At 48.9% G+C, this 14,596-nt stretch overlaps 1 protein-coding gene and 1 pseudogene across 3 annotated transcripts in view; one reads left to right on the plus strand and one right to left on the minus strand.

Annotated features, from left to right (window-relative positions):
- Window positions 1-13,586, plus strand: part of KLHL22 (kelch like family member 22) — a 53,290-nt gene extending 39,704 nt beyond the window's left edge. For both annotated transcript variants that reach the window (XM_033232861.1, XM_033232862.1), the window contains exons 6-7: window positions 8,152-8,385; window positions 12,664-13,586. In XM_033232861.1, the coding sequence (XP_033088752.1) occupies window positions 8,152-8,385; window positions 12,664-13,029 (600 nt within the window). In that variant the 3' untranslated portion in view covers window positions 13,030-13,586. The remainder of the gene's footprint in view (window positions 1-8,151; window positions 8,386-12,663) is intronic.
- Window positions 1,784-4,552, minus strand: LOC117095991 (annotated as a pseudogene). Its single transcript, XR_004442283.1, has 2 exons — window positions 4,037-4,552; window positions 1,784-3,722 (listed from the first exon to the last, which is right to left on the minus strand). The product of XR_004442283.1 is annotated as a kelch-like protein 12 (transcript).
- Window positions 13,587-14,596: the final 1,010 nt, after the last annotated feature.

Here is a 14,596-nt window from a genome sequence, read left to right on the forward strand (position 1 = left end):
TCCTGAGTAGCTGGAATTACAGGTGAGCACCACCATGCCCAGCTAATATTTATATTTTTAGTATCATGAGGGTTTCACCATATTTATAGCCCAGGCTGTTCTTGAACCCCTGGTCTCAAGTGATCTGCGTGCCTTGGCCAAAATGCAAGGATTAGAGAAGTGAACCATTATACCCAGCCTAAAATTTTTTTTTATTGCCGGGCGCAGTGGCTTACGTCTGTAATCCCGGCACTATGGAAGGCCAAGGATGGTATATCACTTGAGGTCAAGAGTTCAAGACCAGCCTCGCCAACATGGTGAAACCCCATCTCTACTAAAAATACAAATATTAGCTGGGTGTGGTGCCACACACCTGTAATCCCAGCTACTCGGAAGGCTGAGGCATGAGAATCGCTTGAAGCCAGGAGGCAGAGGTTGCAATGAGCCAAGATTGTGCCACTGCACTCCAGCCTGGATGACAGAGTGAGACTCTGTCTCAAAAAGTAATAATAAAATAAATTTAAAAATAAGTAATTTTTTTTATTTTGATTTGATTTTACTTGTGACAGTAGATGTAAATGAGATTATTCTGAAATTTATATATAAAGGCAAAGGAACTAGAATAGCTCAAATAATTTTGAAAAAAAACAATAAAATGGGAGGAATCTGCCCAATTTCAAGATTACTACATAGCTACAGTAATCAAAGCTGTGGTGTGGATAGAGTGTTAGACACATAGATCAGTGAAACGGAATGGAAAACCCACAGACCCGGGTAAATATGCCCAGTTGTGTTACACATGATTTTGGACAAAGGTGCAGAAGCAATAGATTGGAGGAAAGATATCTTTCAGCAAATAGTGCTGGAGCGATTAGACATCCATTGGCAAAAAAATGGACATCAACCCAAGTCCCATACCATACACCAAAATTAATTCAAAATGGTTTATGGAGTTAAATGTAAAACCATAAAACTTCTAGAAAAAAAGGAATTTTTTTTTTGAGACTGTTGATTTTTAATATTTTCTTTAAAAAATACAAAAGAAATTAACTCTGTAGGTTAATACAATTCAGGGAAAGAGGGAAAAATGGAATTTCAGAGCAAAGGTTGTTTAGGTTATCACATTCCCACACTCCCAATACCCATAAAACAAGAATTTCACTCCATGACACAGAGGAATATTGAATGATAGCCCAGAAATGTTGATAGTTAAGGTACTGAAACTAACAAAAGGATTTTTGTTGTCCTTGATTATTCTGTCCTGTGATGAATAAAATATACACTAAAGGACAGGTAAGGAAAACTTATAGCAGAAAAAAGACTAAATGTACCAAACACAGCAGTATAAACCACTCCTTGGCAGAAGTGTGCTTCTGAAAGAATGGGGCAGTAATCAGGTAGCTGAACTAGTAGGCTACTGTCACTCCCAGCCCATCCCCAAATAAGTAGTGTGGAAGTGTAATAGTGTAGTAGTATTTGATTCAACAAAGAAAGTCTTTCACCCCCATTCAAAGCAAACATTGCCATGGCTAGATGAGCCCTGGCAGGTAATAAGACAACTGTAAAATCACAGGTACTTCTAGTTTATCCCCAGTTATACTGAACTCCCACATTGATGTCATCTTCTCTCATCCCAATATTTGTTCACTCTTTTATTTCCCCAAGGTGCGAAAGACCTTGGGAAAATAAAAAGATCTTTCAAGTAATATGCCCATCTCCATCTTCCAAGCTATGTAGTACTTCAGTGCTGTTCTAAGTTCACTGACATTCCATCCAGTTCAGTTTACTTCACTTATTCTAACTTCAATTGTGATATATAAATCCTGACCTCCAAAAGAAGTGTCAGATGAGTCTCTCTCCCTTGCTCCCAAAGTTTTGTGGGGTTTTCCCTTTTGTTTCTCTCTAGAATGGAACTGTGTTGCCCCTAGCTACCTGTAGATTAGAAAATATGTTTGTTCTTGGAAAAAAAAAGACTTGAATTTTACCAAGTTTACTTAAATTGGTATCTTTCCAATCATCTAGGCTGGATATTGCCCACATGTAGTAGGCAATACTCACCTTAGTTCTTTGCAACGTATGAGGCACAACATACATATAGTACACCAAGCACGTGGTAAGTTAGAAATGACAGGAAAGTGCTCCCCAAAGCAGTGGGAGAGGCCATGTGGTCTCTCACATCCATTCAATGTACATTCTTTTCCCTGGAGTATGTTACCCACCCTTCTCAGGAACAACAACCAGGACGAGGGGGAGTATGTGTCAAATAAGTACAATCATCACTGCACTGGTGCCTGTAATCACCCTGTGTGCACACAGTGAGAAACAGACATTCTGGAAAGGATTCTTGATTCTCCCACTAACTGTCCGCTGGACTGGTCACTAGCTCTGGATGGCGCTCCAACAATGGTCACTTCTTGTGGGGAACACACACCAGCATCACAGCGCTGGGTTCCCATGGATGTCACGACTTCCCAGCTGTCGATGATAGGGTCATAACATTCAATGCTACTTAGCAGGGAATTACCATCATATCCTGCAGTTGCATAGAGTCTCCCCCAAAGCACTGTGGCCCCTACATTGCATTGTGGAGTGGTCATATTGGTGACAGTTGTCCAGGAATCAGTGAGAATGTTGTATGCTTCAATGGAAGAAAGGTGGGCTGTACCATCAAATCTCCCCACCACATAAATATAGTCATTCAGCAGGGCTACTCCTGCAGAACACTTGATGGCCATTGATGTAACATGAGTCCGATGTCCTGTATGAGGGTATATTTCTCAACTGAATTTAAGATATTCAAGCCGTCATATCCTCCTAGACAGTGGATCACTCCGCTGGCCATTATAGGTTCAGCACCTTCCTGAGATGTCTGCGTATCTCCCAGCATGCTCCACTGGTCAACATTTGGATCATACCACTCCATACTGGTGTGACACCTGCTTCCATCAAAGCCTCCAGAGACATAGATCATATCTCCCTGGGTGGTGGCTCCAGCAAGACCTTGTCAGACATTCATTGGGGTCACAGAATACCAGACCCCATCCTCATCTGCTGTGTAGTCTAGACATTCCACTGAACTAAGGCAGGAACAGCCATCATAGCCACCAATAATGTAGATTCGGTCATGTAGAGACACTGAGGCCACATAATGTCTGTTATGAGATTATAATGTCTGTTATGCTTGGCAAAAAGCTCCATTCCTGAGTCTTAGGGTCATATTTCTCTACCACGTCAATGGGAGACTGCTGGCTTCCGAAGCCCCCAGCCACCAAAAGCACTTCATTGGCTCCTAGGTGAGCCCTTGTCCTGGGTCCCTGCATCTGACACTGAAGTTCAGGCCTCAGATGAAACTTCTTTGCTTCATCCACCAGATCCCTGCATTGTAAACTACAGCGGATGAAAGGCTCAGCATCTATTACATCTGTGATATACCTGGGGGTTAGCAGGGGCATCTGCACATACTGTAGCAGGTTAGGCAAGGGTTTTTCCTGCTGTTTCTTGACATGCTTCATGCAGTTGATGACAGCCTCACAGACTGGCTCTTCAGAATCCACCTGAATTTCATCGCACTTGATTAGCTTTTGCACCCCTCCTTGACTCAGAAGAATGAACTCTTCATGCTATACCACTTCAGGAAAATGCTTCTGGCTGCTTGCATCAGGTCAACACAATTGGGGTTTTAGCAAAATCCCTAATAACCCAGGCAATTAGAAGAGTCCAACTGACTAAGAACTCACAACAGGCTGTTTCACACCTTTCTTTTTTTTTTTTTTTTTTTTTTTTTTTTTTTTGAGGCGGAGTCTCGCTCTGTCGCCTGGACTGGAGTGCAGTGGCCGGATCTCAGCTCACTGCAAGCTCCATCTCCCAGGTTTACGCATTCTCCTGCCTCAGCCTCCCGAGTAGCTGGGACTACAGGCGCCGCCACCTCGCCCGGCTAGGTTTTGTATTTTAGTAGAGGCGGGGTTTCACCGTGTTAGCCAGGATGGTCTCGATCTCCTGACCTCGTGATCCGCCCGTCTCGGCCTCCCAAAGTGCTGGGATTACAGGCTTGAGCCACCGCGCCCGGCCGGTTTCACACCTTTCAACTGAAGCAGACAGGTTGCAGGAAGCAGTTCTTGTGCATTCTCCACTGTCACATGTACTGTTTCTGTGTGCACAAAGTCCGATAAAATTTCCATGGTAGAGGCAGTCAAACCTTGGATGTCAACATAAGGTTTCTCCTTCTGTGAAAGCTCACTAGTGAACATGGCACAGAAGTAATCACTACAGGCAACCAGCACAATCCAATGGGCAAGGAAGTCTTTGTGCTCCACTCTCAATGTCACATCACAGGGTATTGCTTTTCCTGAGGGAGTTCATTGAATTGAGGATGGATTTAGCATGAGTATTTGTCATTATGTCTTTGGGGGCCATAATGCCTCCCATAAAGCAGTGCGGAGAAAGAACAAAATGGGTCCTTGGATTCTGCAACTCTGCTCCTGAAACCACACAGCTGCGCCAGGGCCCATCCCCAGCCTGTGAGGATGGAGTGGGGCACAGGGCCAGCAGGTGGCTCAGGAGGAGCCGAAGCGTCGCCACCGTCGCCCACCCCCACCCCCCCACCCCCTGGGCCCAGAGGCTCTGGAGCCGTCTGGGTCTGGTCCCTGCGGTGGCCACATGATGTGATGACCAGAAGAAAATCTTGAGGATCTAGCTAGGGCTAGGCAAGGAATTCTTAGACTTGACCCCAAAAGTATGAGCCATAAAAAGAAAAATTGATAAGCTGGACTTCATCAAAATTAAAAAATATTTGCAAACCACCTATCTGACAAAGGACTAGTATTAAATAAATACATATATAAACAACTCTTAAAACTCAATGAAAGGCCAGACGCGGTGACTCACACCTGTGATCCCAACACTTTGAAAGGCCAAAGTGGGCGGATCACGAGGTCAGGAGTTCGAGACCAGCCTGGCCAACATGGTGAAACCCCGTGTCTACTAAAAATATAAAAATTAGTCGGGCGCAGTGGCACACGCCTGTAATCCCAGCTACTTGGGAGGCTGAGGCAGGAGAATCGCTTGAACCTGGGAGGTGGAGGTTGCAGTGAGCCAAGACAGTGCACTCCAACCTGGGCGACAGAGTGAGACTCTATCTCAAAACAAAACAAAACCTTGGCAAAATACTGCAAATAACCCCATTAGAAAGAGGGCAAAAGAAGCTGGGCGTGGTGACTCACACCTGTAATCCCAGCGCTTTGAGAGGCCGAGGCGGGTGGATCACGAGGTCAGGAGATTGAGACCATCCTGGCTAACACAGTGAAACCCCGTCTACTAAAAATACAAAACATTAGCTGGGTGTGGTGGTAGACGCCTTGTAGTCCCAGCCACTTGGGAGGCTGAGGTAGGAGAATGGCGTGAACCCGGGAGACAGAGCTTGCAGTGAGCCGAGATCATGCCACTGCACTCCAGCCTGGGCGACAGAGCGAGACTCTGTCTCAAAAAAAAAAAAGAAGGCAAAAGAGTTGAAACATTTCACTGAAGAGGATATACAGATGGCAAATAAGCATATAAGGAGATGTATAACATTATTAGCTATTAGGGAAATGCAGATTAAAGCCACAGTGAGAGAACTACCTCAGGATGACTAAAATGAAAAGTAGTGACTACAAAATACTGGTGACTGTGCAGGGAAACTATGCTCATGCATTGCTGATAGGAATGTGAAATGGTACAGCCACTCTGGAAAACAGATCTGGCAGTTCTTCCAACTATCATGTGACCCAGCAGTTACCATCCTGGGTGTTTATCCCAGAGAAATGAAAACTACTCTGTATATGTTAGCCAGGCATGGTGATGCGTGCCTGTAATCCCAGCTACTCGGGAGGCTGAGGCATGAGAATTGCTTGAACCCAGGAGGCAGAAGTTGCAATGAGCCAAGATTGTGCCACTATACTGCAGCATGGGCAATAGACCAAGACCCTGTCTCAAAAAATAAAAAATTTAAAAAACTAGGCCGGGCGCGGTGGCTCAAGCCTGTAATCCCAGCACTTTGGGAGGCCGAGACGGGTGGATCACGAGGTCAGGAGATCGAGACCATCCTGGCTAACACGGTGAAACCCCGTCTCTACTAAAAAATGCAAAAAAAAAAACTAGCCGGGCGAGGTGGCGGGCGCCTGTAGTCCCAGCTACTCGGGAGGCTGAGGCAGGAGAATGGCGTGAACCCGGGAGGTGGAGCTTGCAGTGAGCCGAGATCCGGCCACTGCACTCCAGCCTGGGCGACAGAGCGAGACTCCGTCTCAAAAAAATTAATTAAAAACAAAAAAACTTATCTGTACATGAATATTAATAGTAGCTTTATTGGTAATAGCCAGAAACTGGAAAGAAATCAGATGTTTTCAACAGAGAATGGTTAAACAAGCTGTGGTAGATACACATGGAATACTACTCAGCAATAGAAAAGGAACTAACTGTTGGTACATGTTGAATACCCTTTATCTGAAATGCTGGGGACCAGAAGTGTTTTGGATGTCAGATTTTTTCAGATTTTGGAATCTTTGCATTATAGTTACTGCTTTAGCATTTCTTATCCAAAAGTCTGAAATGCATTTCGTTTGAGTGTCGTGTATGTGCTCAAAAAGTCTCAGATTTTGGATGTACTCAACCTGTACGTGCAATAACTTGGTAGAACCTGGGTTGGGGTAGAAAGTCAATGTCAGAAGGTTGTATACCGATTTAATTCAGACAACACTCTTGAAGTTACAAAATGGTAGAAATAGAGAAGAGATTGGTGGTTTCCAGGGCTTAAGGAAGGGATTAGGGTAAGGGAGGTGAGTGGGTGTCACCCTAAAGGGCAGCCCCTTGGGATCCTGGTGGCTGTGTCCACGTCAGCATCCTGGTGACACTGTGATATAGTGACACAGGCTCTTACCACTGGGGAAGGAAGGCACATGAGATCTCTGTATTGTTACTTCCAACTACATGTTACTCTACACTTATCTCAAAATTAAAAGTTTAATTAAAAAGAAAAACCTCAGCTGGGTGTGGTGGCTCATGCCTATAATCCTAGCACTTTGGGAGGCTGAGGCAGGCAGGTCATGAGGTCAGGAAATCGAGACCATCCTGGCCAACATGGTGAAACCCCGTCTCTACTAAAAATACAAAAATTCACTGGGCTTGGTGGCGCATGCCTGTAATCCCAGCTACTTGGGAGGCTGAGGCAGGAGAATCATTTGAACCAGGGAGTCAGAGGTTGCAGTGAGCCGAGATCATGCCACAGCACTCCAGCCTGGTGACAGAGCGAGACTCCGTCTCAAAAAAGAAAAAGAAAAACCCCCCAGACCCTTACTGGTGATAGGAGAAGACCCAAACCAAACCCTTGTTGTGTTTTCTTCTTCCCCACTGCTTTGTCCACCTCTCGACTCTTGTTTTGTCACCCGCATAGCCTCAGTGTTAGTGACTTGCCCGGTGACATAGCTCTGGAGGCTGCACACCCTGAGGGCTCCTCTACCCTCAAAACACCCAGGGCCTTGCCTTGGGGCCTTCTGTTGGCCTGCTGGATGTGAGGGGTGGGTTCTCTTACCTTGGGGCCAAGGTAAGAGGTTCCCGCGATGGGGGCTGGCTGGGCCTGTAGAGATAGCCCATCAGAGGGAAGGTAAAAAGCCCACAAAAGATTCAGGACCAGAATCCAGAGCCATGTGTATTTTTCTCCCCACATCATGAGTTTGATGTCAGATATTATTTACAAACAGATTTTGAAAGCAGGGTCAGCAGGCCCGGAGGATTGCATGTCCAGTGGGAGTGGGGGAGGGGTGCAGGCCACTGAGGGCAGGTCAGCATTCTCCAGGGTTCTGTGGCTTCTCCCAGACTGGCTTGAAAAAAATGCTGTTATTTTCTTGGAGTTCCCCCATGTAGATGTTGACTTTAGGGGCAAAGGAAAGACAAAGGTTACATTTCATCTCTGCATCTATAGATGTATCCCCTATTGGGAAGAGGTTAGAGGTCAGTGACCAAGACAGTATGTCCCGTGAGAATCGAGGGAGGATTCTTGTCTGTATGTGAGGAGTAAGTGGGAAGTGGTGCAGCCTCACAGTGTTGTCAGGCAGGTGTGAGGTGGTGATTGGCCTTGACAGAGTACCCAGTCACCCTTCCTCACTGGCCTCTCACGCCATTTCTCCTGGTGGCTCCACACAGGTGTATGCCCACGCAGGCGCCACGCTGGAGGGGAAGATGTATATCACCTGCGGCCGCAGAGGGGAGGATTACCTGAAAGAGACACACTGCTACGACCCAGGCAGCAACACGTGGCACACACTGGCTGATGGGCCTGTGCGGCGTGCCTGGCACGGCATGGCGACCCTCCTCAACAAGCTGTATGTGATCGGGGGCAGCAACAACGATGCCGGATACAGGAGGGATGTGCACCAGGTGAGTGGGGCCGGGGGCTGTCCACACCCATCATCATTCCCAACCCTCTCAGTTGTTGTTGATGGAAAATGTAACTGAAACATGTGCCTTTTAAAAATAGACTATTTTTCAAAGCAGTCTTAGGTTCACAGCAAAATTAAGTGGAAGGTACAGTTTCCATATACCCCTTTTTCCCCGCGTACACATACAGCCTCCCCACTGCAGACCTCTCCCTCCACAGGGGTGGATATGTCACAGTTGTAGAAACTGCATTGATGTGTCACCATCAACCAGAGTCCACAGTGTTCACTCTTGGTACATTCTATAGGTTTGGACAAATGTCATCATGACAGTATCATACACATACACATCTACCTTTGCTTATTATTCTTAAAAACTTTTAGGCTGGATGTGATGGCACATGCCTGTAATCCAAGCAGTTTGGGAAGCCATGGTGAGAGGATCGCTTGAGCTCAGGAGATTGAGACCAGCCTGGGCGACATGTTGAAACCCCATCTCTACAAAAATACAAAAATTAGCCAGGTGTGGTGGTGCATGCCTGTAATCTCAGCTACTTGGGAGGCTGAGGTGGGGGGATGGCTTGAGCCCAGGAGGCAGAGGTTGCAGTAAGCTGAGACCATGCCACTGTACTCCAGCCTGGGTGACAGAGCCAGGCCTTGTCTCAAAAAAAAAAAAAAAAAAAACTTTTAGAGTCAGGCTGGTGGCACATACCTGTAGTCCCAGCTACTCAGGAGGCTGAGATGGGAGGATCGTTTCAGCCCAGCAGTTGGAGGCTTCATTGAGCTATGATCACACTGCTGTTCCCCAGCCTCGGTGACAGAATGAGACCCTGTCTCTATTAAAAACAAAACAAAACAAAGAACAAAACTTTTATTATAAAGTTAATATAACCACATTGCAGGACCTTTAAAAAATAGAGATGGGTGGCCAGGCACGGTGGCTCACGCCTGTAATTGCAGCACTTTGGGAGGCCGAGGTGGGTGGATCACTAGGTCAGGCGTTCAAGACCAGCTTGGCCAAGAAGGTGAAACCCCATCTCTATTAAAAATACAAAAATTAGCAAGGTGCGCTGGTGGGCGCCTATAATCCCAGTTACTTAGGAAGGCTGAGGCAGGAGAATCGCTGGAACCCGGGAGGCGGAGGTTGCACTGAGCCAAGATCGCACGACTGCACCCCAGCCTGGGCAACAGAGCAAGACTCCGTCTCAAAAAAAGAAAAAAAAACAGAGAAGGGTGAGGAAAAGCATTTATAATCAGGCCCCTGCAGCACTGTTTTTCCATATGACCATTTTCAGTATTGACCGTGTATGTTTTCTGCCTGATTGTAGTCAAAGAGCATCCCATTCTGAGCTGGGCACTTGGCTCACGCCTGTAATCCCTGCACTTCGGGAAGCCAAGGCAGGTGGATGGCTTGAGTCCAGGCATTGATACCAGCCTGGGCAACATGGTGAAACCCCATCTCTACTGAAAATACAAAAAAAATTAGTCGGGCATGGTGGCTTGCACCTGTGGTCCCAGCTACTTGGGAGGCTGAGAGAGAATCACCTGAGCCCAGGAGGTTGAGGCTGCAGTGAACCTCAGTGATGGTGCCACCGCACTCCAGCCTGGGCGACAGAGCGAGACCTTGTCTCAAACAAACAAACAGACAAAAAGGAGCATCCCATATCCCATTCTGCTTCTCTCAGTGACTTTAGTCCTGGGCATTTTCCAGTTTAACACTCAATCTTCATAATCCCCTCTTGTGTCTGAGTTTTAACTATTCCAAATAACATGACAAGTGACAGTTGCTTTGTTGGACTTTTCAAGTATTTTAGATTATTTCCTTAGGTTCATGCCACAGTTCTCTTTTTTTTGAGACGGAGACTCGCTCTGTCACCCAGGCTGGAGTGCAGTGGCTGGATCTCAGCTCACTGCAAGCTCCGCCTCCCGGGTTTACGCCATTCTCCTGCCTCAGCCTCCCGAGTAGCTGGGACTACAGGCGCCCGCCACCGCGCCCGGCTAGTTTTTTGTATTTTTTAGTAGAGACGGGGTTTCACCGTGTTAGCCAGGATGGTCTCGATCTCCTGACCTCGTGATCCGCCCGTCTCAGCCTCCCAAAGTGCTGGGATTACAGGCTTGAGCCACCGCACCCGGCCGCCACAGTTCTCAAAGTGTGATTCTCAGACTAACAGAGTCTGCGTCACCTGGGAACGCTGTGTGATGAAGCACCTCAGACCCACTGATTCAGAAGCCCTGAGGGTGGGGCTTGGCAATCTGGGTTTTAACAGGCCCTCTGCTTGTGAGATCCTCTGGACCAGCACATTCGTTTTCTATTGCTGCAGTAACCTATCACCACAAACTTAGCAACTTAAGATAAATGTATTCTGCATTCACAAGTCCTCTGACAGGGCCTTGCCAGGCTAAAACCAGGGTGTGGTCAGGGCATCTTTCCTTTGTGGAGACCCTGGTGGGGATCTGCCTCCTTGCTCACCCAGGTGGTTAGAAGAATTCAACTGGCAGTTGCAGTCCCATTTCCTTGCTAGCTGTCAGCTGAGGGCCTTCTTGGCTTCTAAAGGTCCCCACTTTTCCTGGCTTCGGGGTGCTTCATCTTCAAAGCCAGCAATGGCAGGTTGAGTCCTCCTCACTTCTCAGTTCTCTTGTCTGGCTTTACCTTTCCTTTCTTTTGAGATGAAGTCTTGGTCTGTCACCCAGGCTGGGGGGCAGTGGTGCAATCTCAGCTAACTGCAACCTCTGCCTCCTGGGTTTAGGCGATTCTCCTGCCTCAGCCTCCTGAGTAGCTGGGAGGACTGCAGTTGTTCGCCACCACACCTAGCTAATCTTTGTGTTTTTAGTAGATGGAGTTTTGCCATGTCGGCCAGGCTGGTCTCAAACTCCTGACCTCAGGTGATCCATGCACCTCAGCCTCCCAAAGTGCTGGGATTATAGGTGTGAGCCACCACCCCCAGCCTCCCTTTCCACTTTTTTTTTTTTTTTTTTTGAGATGGAATCTTGCTCTGTCACCAGGCTGGAGTGCCGTGGTGCTTTTGGCTTACTGCACCCTTCCCCTCCCGGGTTCAAGCGATTCTCCTGCCTCAGCCTCCCGAGTAGCTGGGGTTACAGGGATGTGCCACCACACCCAGCTGATTTTGGTATTTTTAGTAGAGACGGGGTTTCACCATGTTGGCCAGGATGGTCTTGATCTCTTGACCTTGTGATCCGCCCACCTTGGCCTCCCAAAGTGCTGGGATTACAGGTGTGAGCCACTGTGCCCAGCCTCTCCCCTTCCACTTTTAAGGGCTCATGCAATTGGATGGGTCACCTGGAAAATTCAGGAAAACTGCCTCATCTCAGGATCTGCACCCTTAACTCTTTTTTTTTTTTCTGTATTCTCACACCCTCGATCCTATCTGCAAAGCCCCTTTGGCCACTTAAGGTAGCATATTCTGGAGATTAGGAACTAGACATCTTTGGGGGCCACTATTCTGCCCACCATAGCTAGAAAACCAAAAACGGCTAATCAGTCAAGAAGATAAGATTTTCATGGCTCTTAATACTTATTGCCAAATTCCTTTTCTGGCATGTCAGACAGATACATAGTAGTATGGCTTTACCACACCCTCACCAGCATTGGGTTTTGTGATTTTTCTTCTCTGCAGTGGTTGCTAGTTAATAGTTGGAAAATTTGTCTCTGATGTTTTGATTTTGCATTTCTTGAATTACTAGTAGGTTGAACATTTTTCCATGTCTTTGTTTACTGTTTTGGACAATTTTGAAGACAAGAGAATGTTGATGTTGATTACTCCGCAAGGAATTACTTCCACTTTCTGTCTCCTCCCCCTGTCCTGCTGCCTGTGTTGAGTGCTGCAGGTGAGGTTGAAGACATTTCAGTGGAGTCCCTGTTTCTCAGGCAGTTTCCTGGAGGGGAGAGAAGCAGTGCCCTCAGACATGGGGAACGACCAGATGCTGATGGGGGCATAGCCACACACTTGAGGGCAGAGACTGGCTTAGGGCCAGGTGGCCTGAAGGAAGGGCTGGGCTCGAGCAAAGCCAGAGGGAATTGGATCATTCTAGGGGAGGGCCCAAAAGACAGGCTCCTGCAGACTCAGCCATCCCTGAGTGAGACAGCAGCAGCCTGGCCCATGGGCAGGATGTTTCAACACTGGCCCTGTGCCATCCTTCCAGGGGGTCTGACCTGTCGGAATGGTGGGTAACTGTGGCCACCTTGATCAGTGGGCTTGTAGGGGAGCTGGCAGCCTTGTCCCAGCAGGTGCTGGGCTTTATTCTGGCCTTGGCTTTGCAGGTGGCCTGCTACAGCTGCACGTCTGGACAGTGGTCTTCCGTCTGCCCACTCCCTGCTGGGCATGGTGAGCCTGGCATTGCCGTGCTGGACAACAGGATCTATGTGCTAGGTGGCCGCTCACACAACCGTGGCAGCCGCACGGGCTACGTGCACATTTACGATGTGGAGAAGGACTGCTGGGAGGAGGGGCCCCAGCTGGACAACTCCATCTCAGGCCTGGCGGCCTGTGTGCTCACCTTGCCTCGCTCCCTGCTCCTTGAGCCGCCCCGCGGTACCCCTGACCGCAGCCAGGCCGACCCGGACTTTGCCTCTGAGGTGATGAGTGTGTCTGACTGGGAGGAGTTTGACAACTCCAGTGAGGACTAGGCTTCCCGTGCCTGGTGTCAGAGGGAAGGGAGGCTGGGGCTGCAGGGCAGTGAAACCCATGCAGCCTAGGCCACAGCACTTTACTCCAGGGCAGGGCCCCTTGCCCCTGTTGGCCACAGCTTGGGGGCCCTGCCCTCTTTCTTCACACCAGCCCCTTGGCCAGCCTGCCACAGGCATCTCAGGGCCGTGCAGATCCCGGCCTGTGGATTACGTCACAGCAGGAAATGCTTCTGAAAGGCTTTGGTCTTCCTCAGTGAGCCCTGGAGGGGTTGGCCTTCTCTCTCCTCCCTGCCTAGATCAGTCCTTATCCAAAGGGACCTGGGAGCTGACAGCCTGGGCAGGGGGGCTGAGGTACGTGGCAGCCCTCTTTCTGTGAATGGGGTGGGGCTGTGGGAGCAGCTGGGGTTGGAGGATGAGAGCTCCTGAGGGGCAGAGGAGCAGAGATGCATCAGCTCTCCTGGGACTGACTCTGTGATAAAAAGACCTCTCCCGCTGGGTTTTCAGACCCCATGTTGTTATCAATGAAATAAAGCATCTTACAGAAGGTGTTAACTGTTTTTCTGTAGCCACAGCCTCAGTTCCTTTCCACAGTGCATCCAAGCTGCATCCCTGGGAAGTGTGGCTTCTGGGGTCAGAGCCGCCATCTGGGAGGCTGTGGAAGCCCAGGCTAGAAGCCAAGTGGCACTAAGAAGACCCTGCCTGAGAGGGAAGCACAGTCAACTCCACAAGCTAACAGGGCAGTCAGTGGGAAAGCTGGAACTTGCTCTGGTCTGGTGATAGGTGGTTGTGCAGCCCACTTGAGTGTCTTTTCTGGTGTGGAACTTGTCTCCCAACCAGGGCAGCACGCAGAGTTTCAGTTCAGCTCCAGTTAGGAGTCTCTCAGCCTGAGAGGGTCAGGGAACCAGAGCCTCAGCACCTGGGAGCGGGGCAGCATCACAGGGGCATGGAGGGTGGCCCCTCTGGCCTGTGCCCGGCTCCTCCCAACCTCCTAAAGCTGAGTGTGCTGGGGAGGGAATCTGCAGGTGCTACAGGTTTGCCAGGTAACCCTTAGACACCCAGTCTCAAGGACCACACTGGCACAGCAGCTGGGACCCTCCCCTTTTCACCTGTCCCGGTGCTTTTCTTGCCCTCTTGAGACCACCAGGCTTAGCCTGCACCCTGCATAGATGGGCTGTGAGTCCACACCAGCCTGACCACAGGGCTGTACCACACGAAGTTTTCTTCCATCCAGATGCCCTCACAGGGTCTGCACCTGCAGACTCCTACTATGGGCCTTGTGCCCAGAGGCATCCCGCAGACAGGGCTGTAAGTTGCCAAGGCCCCATCCTCTCCCAGTTGACTGGGCAGAGCATGGGGACAGCCATGTGTTCTTGCTGGCATCCTGTCCTGGAAGAGAAGGGGGCAGTGTGCTGCTTGATGGGAGGAGAGGGGATGGGGAGGGGGGACCATCAGTCACTCTGGGCTCTCCTAAATGGATACCCCAAGGATTCTTGAGGGTAGAAGCAACTCCCTTGGAGTTGGCCTGTGCCCCCAGGGCTGTGGTATGTGGGTGTGTGTGTGAGACCTG

This window comes from Trachypithecus francoisi, unplaced genomic scaffold (assembly GCF_009764315.1).
Source record: "Trachypithecus francoisi isolate TF-2019V2 unplaced genomic scaffold, Tfra_2.0 Lachesis_group14, whole genome shotgun sequence".
Classification (NCBI taxonomy): domain Eukaryota; kingdom Metazoa; phylum Chordata; class Mammalia; order Primates; family Cercopithecidae; genus Trachypithecus; species Trachypithecus francoisi.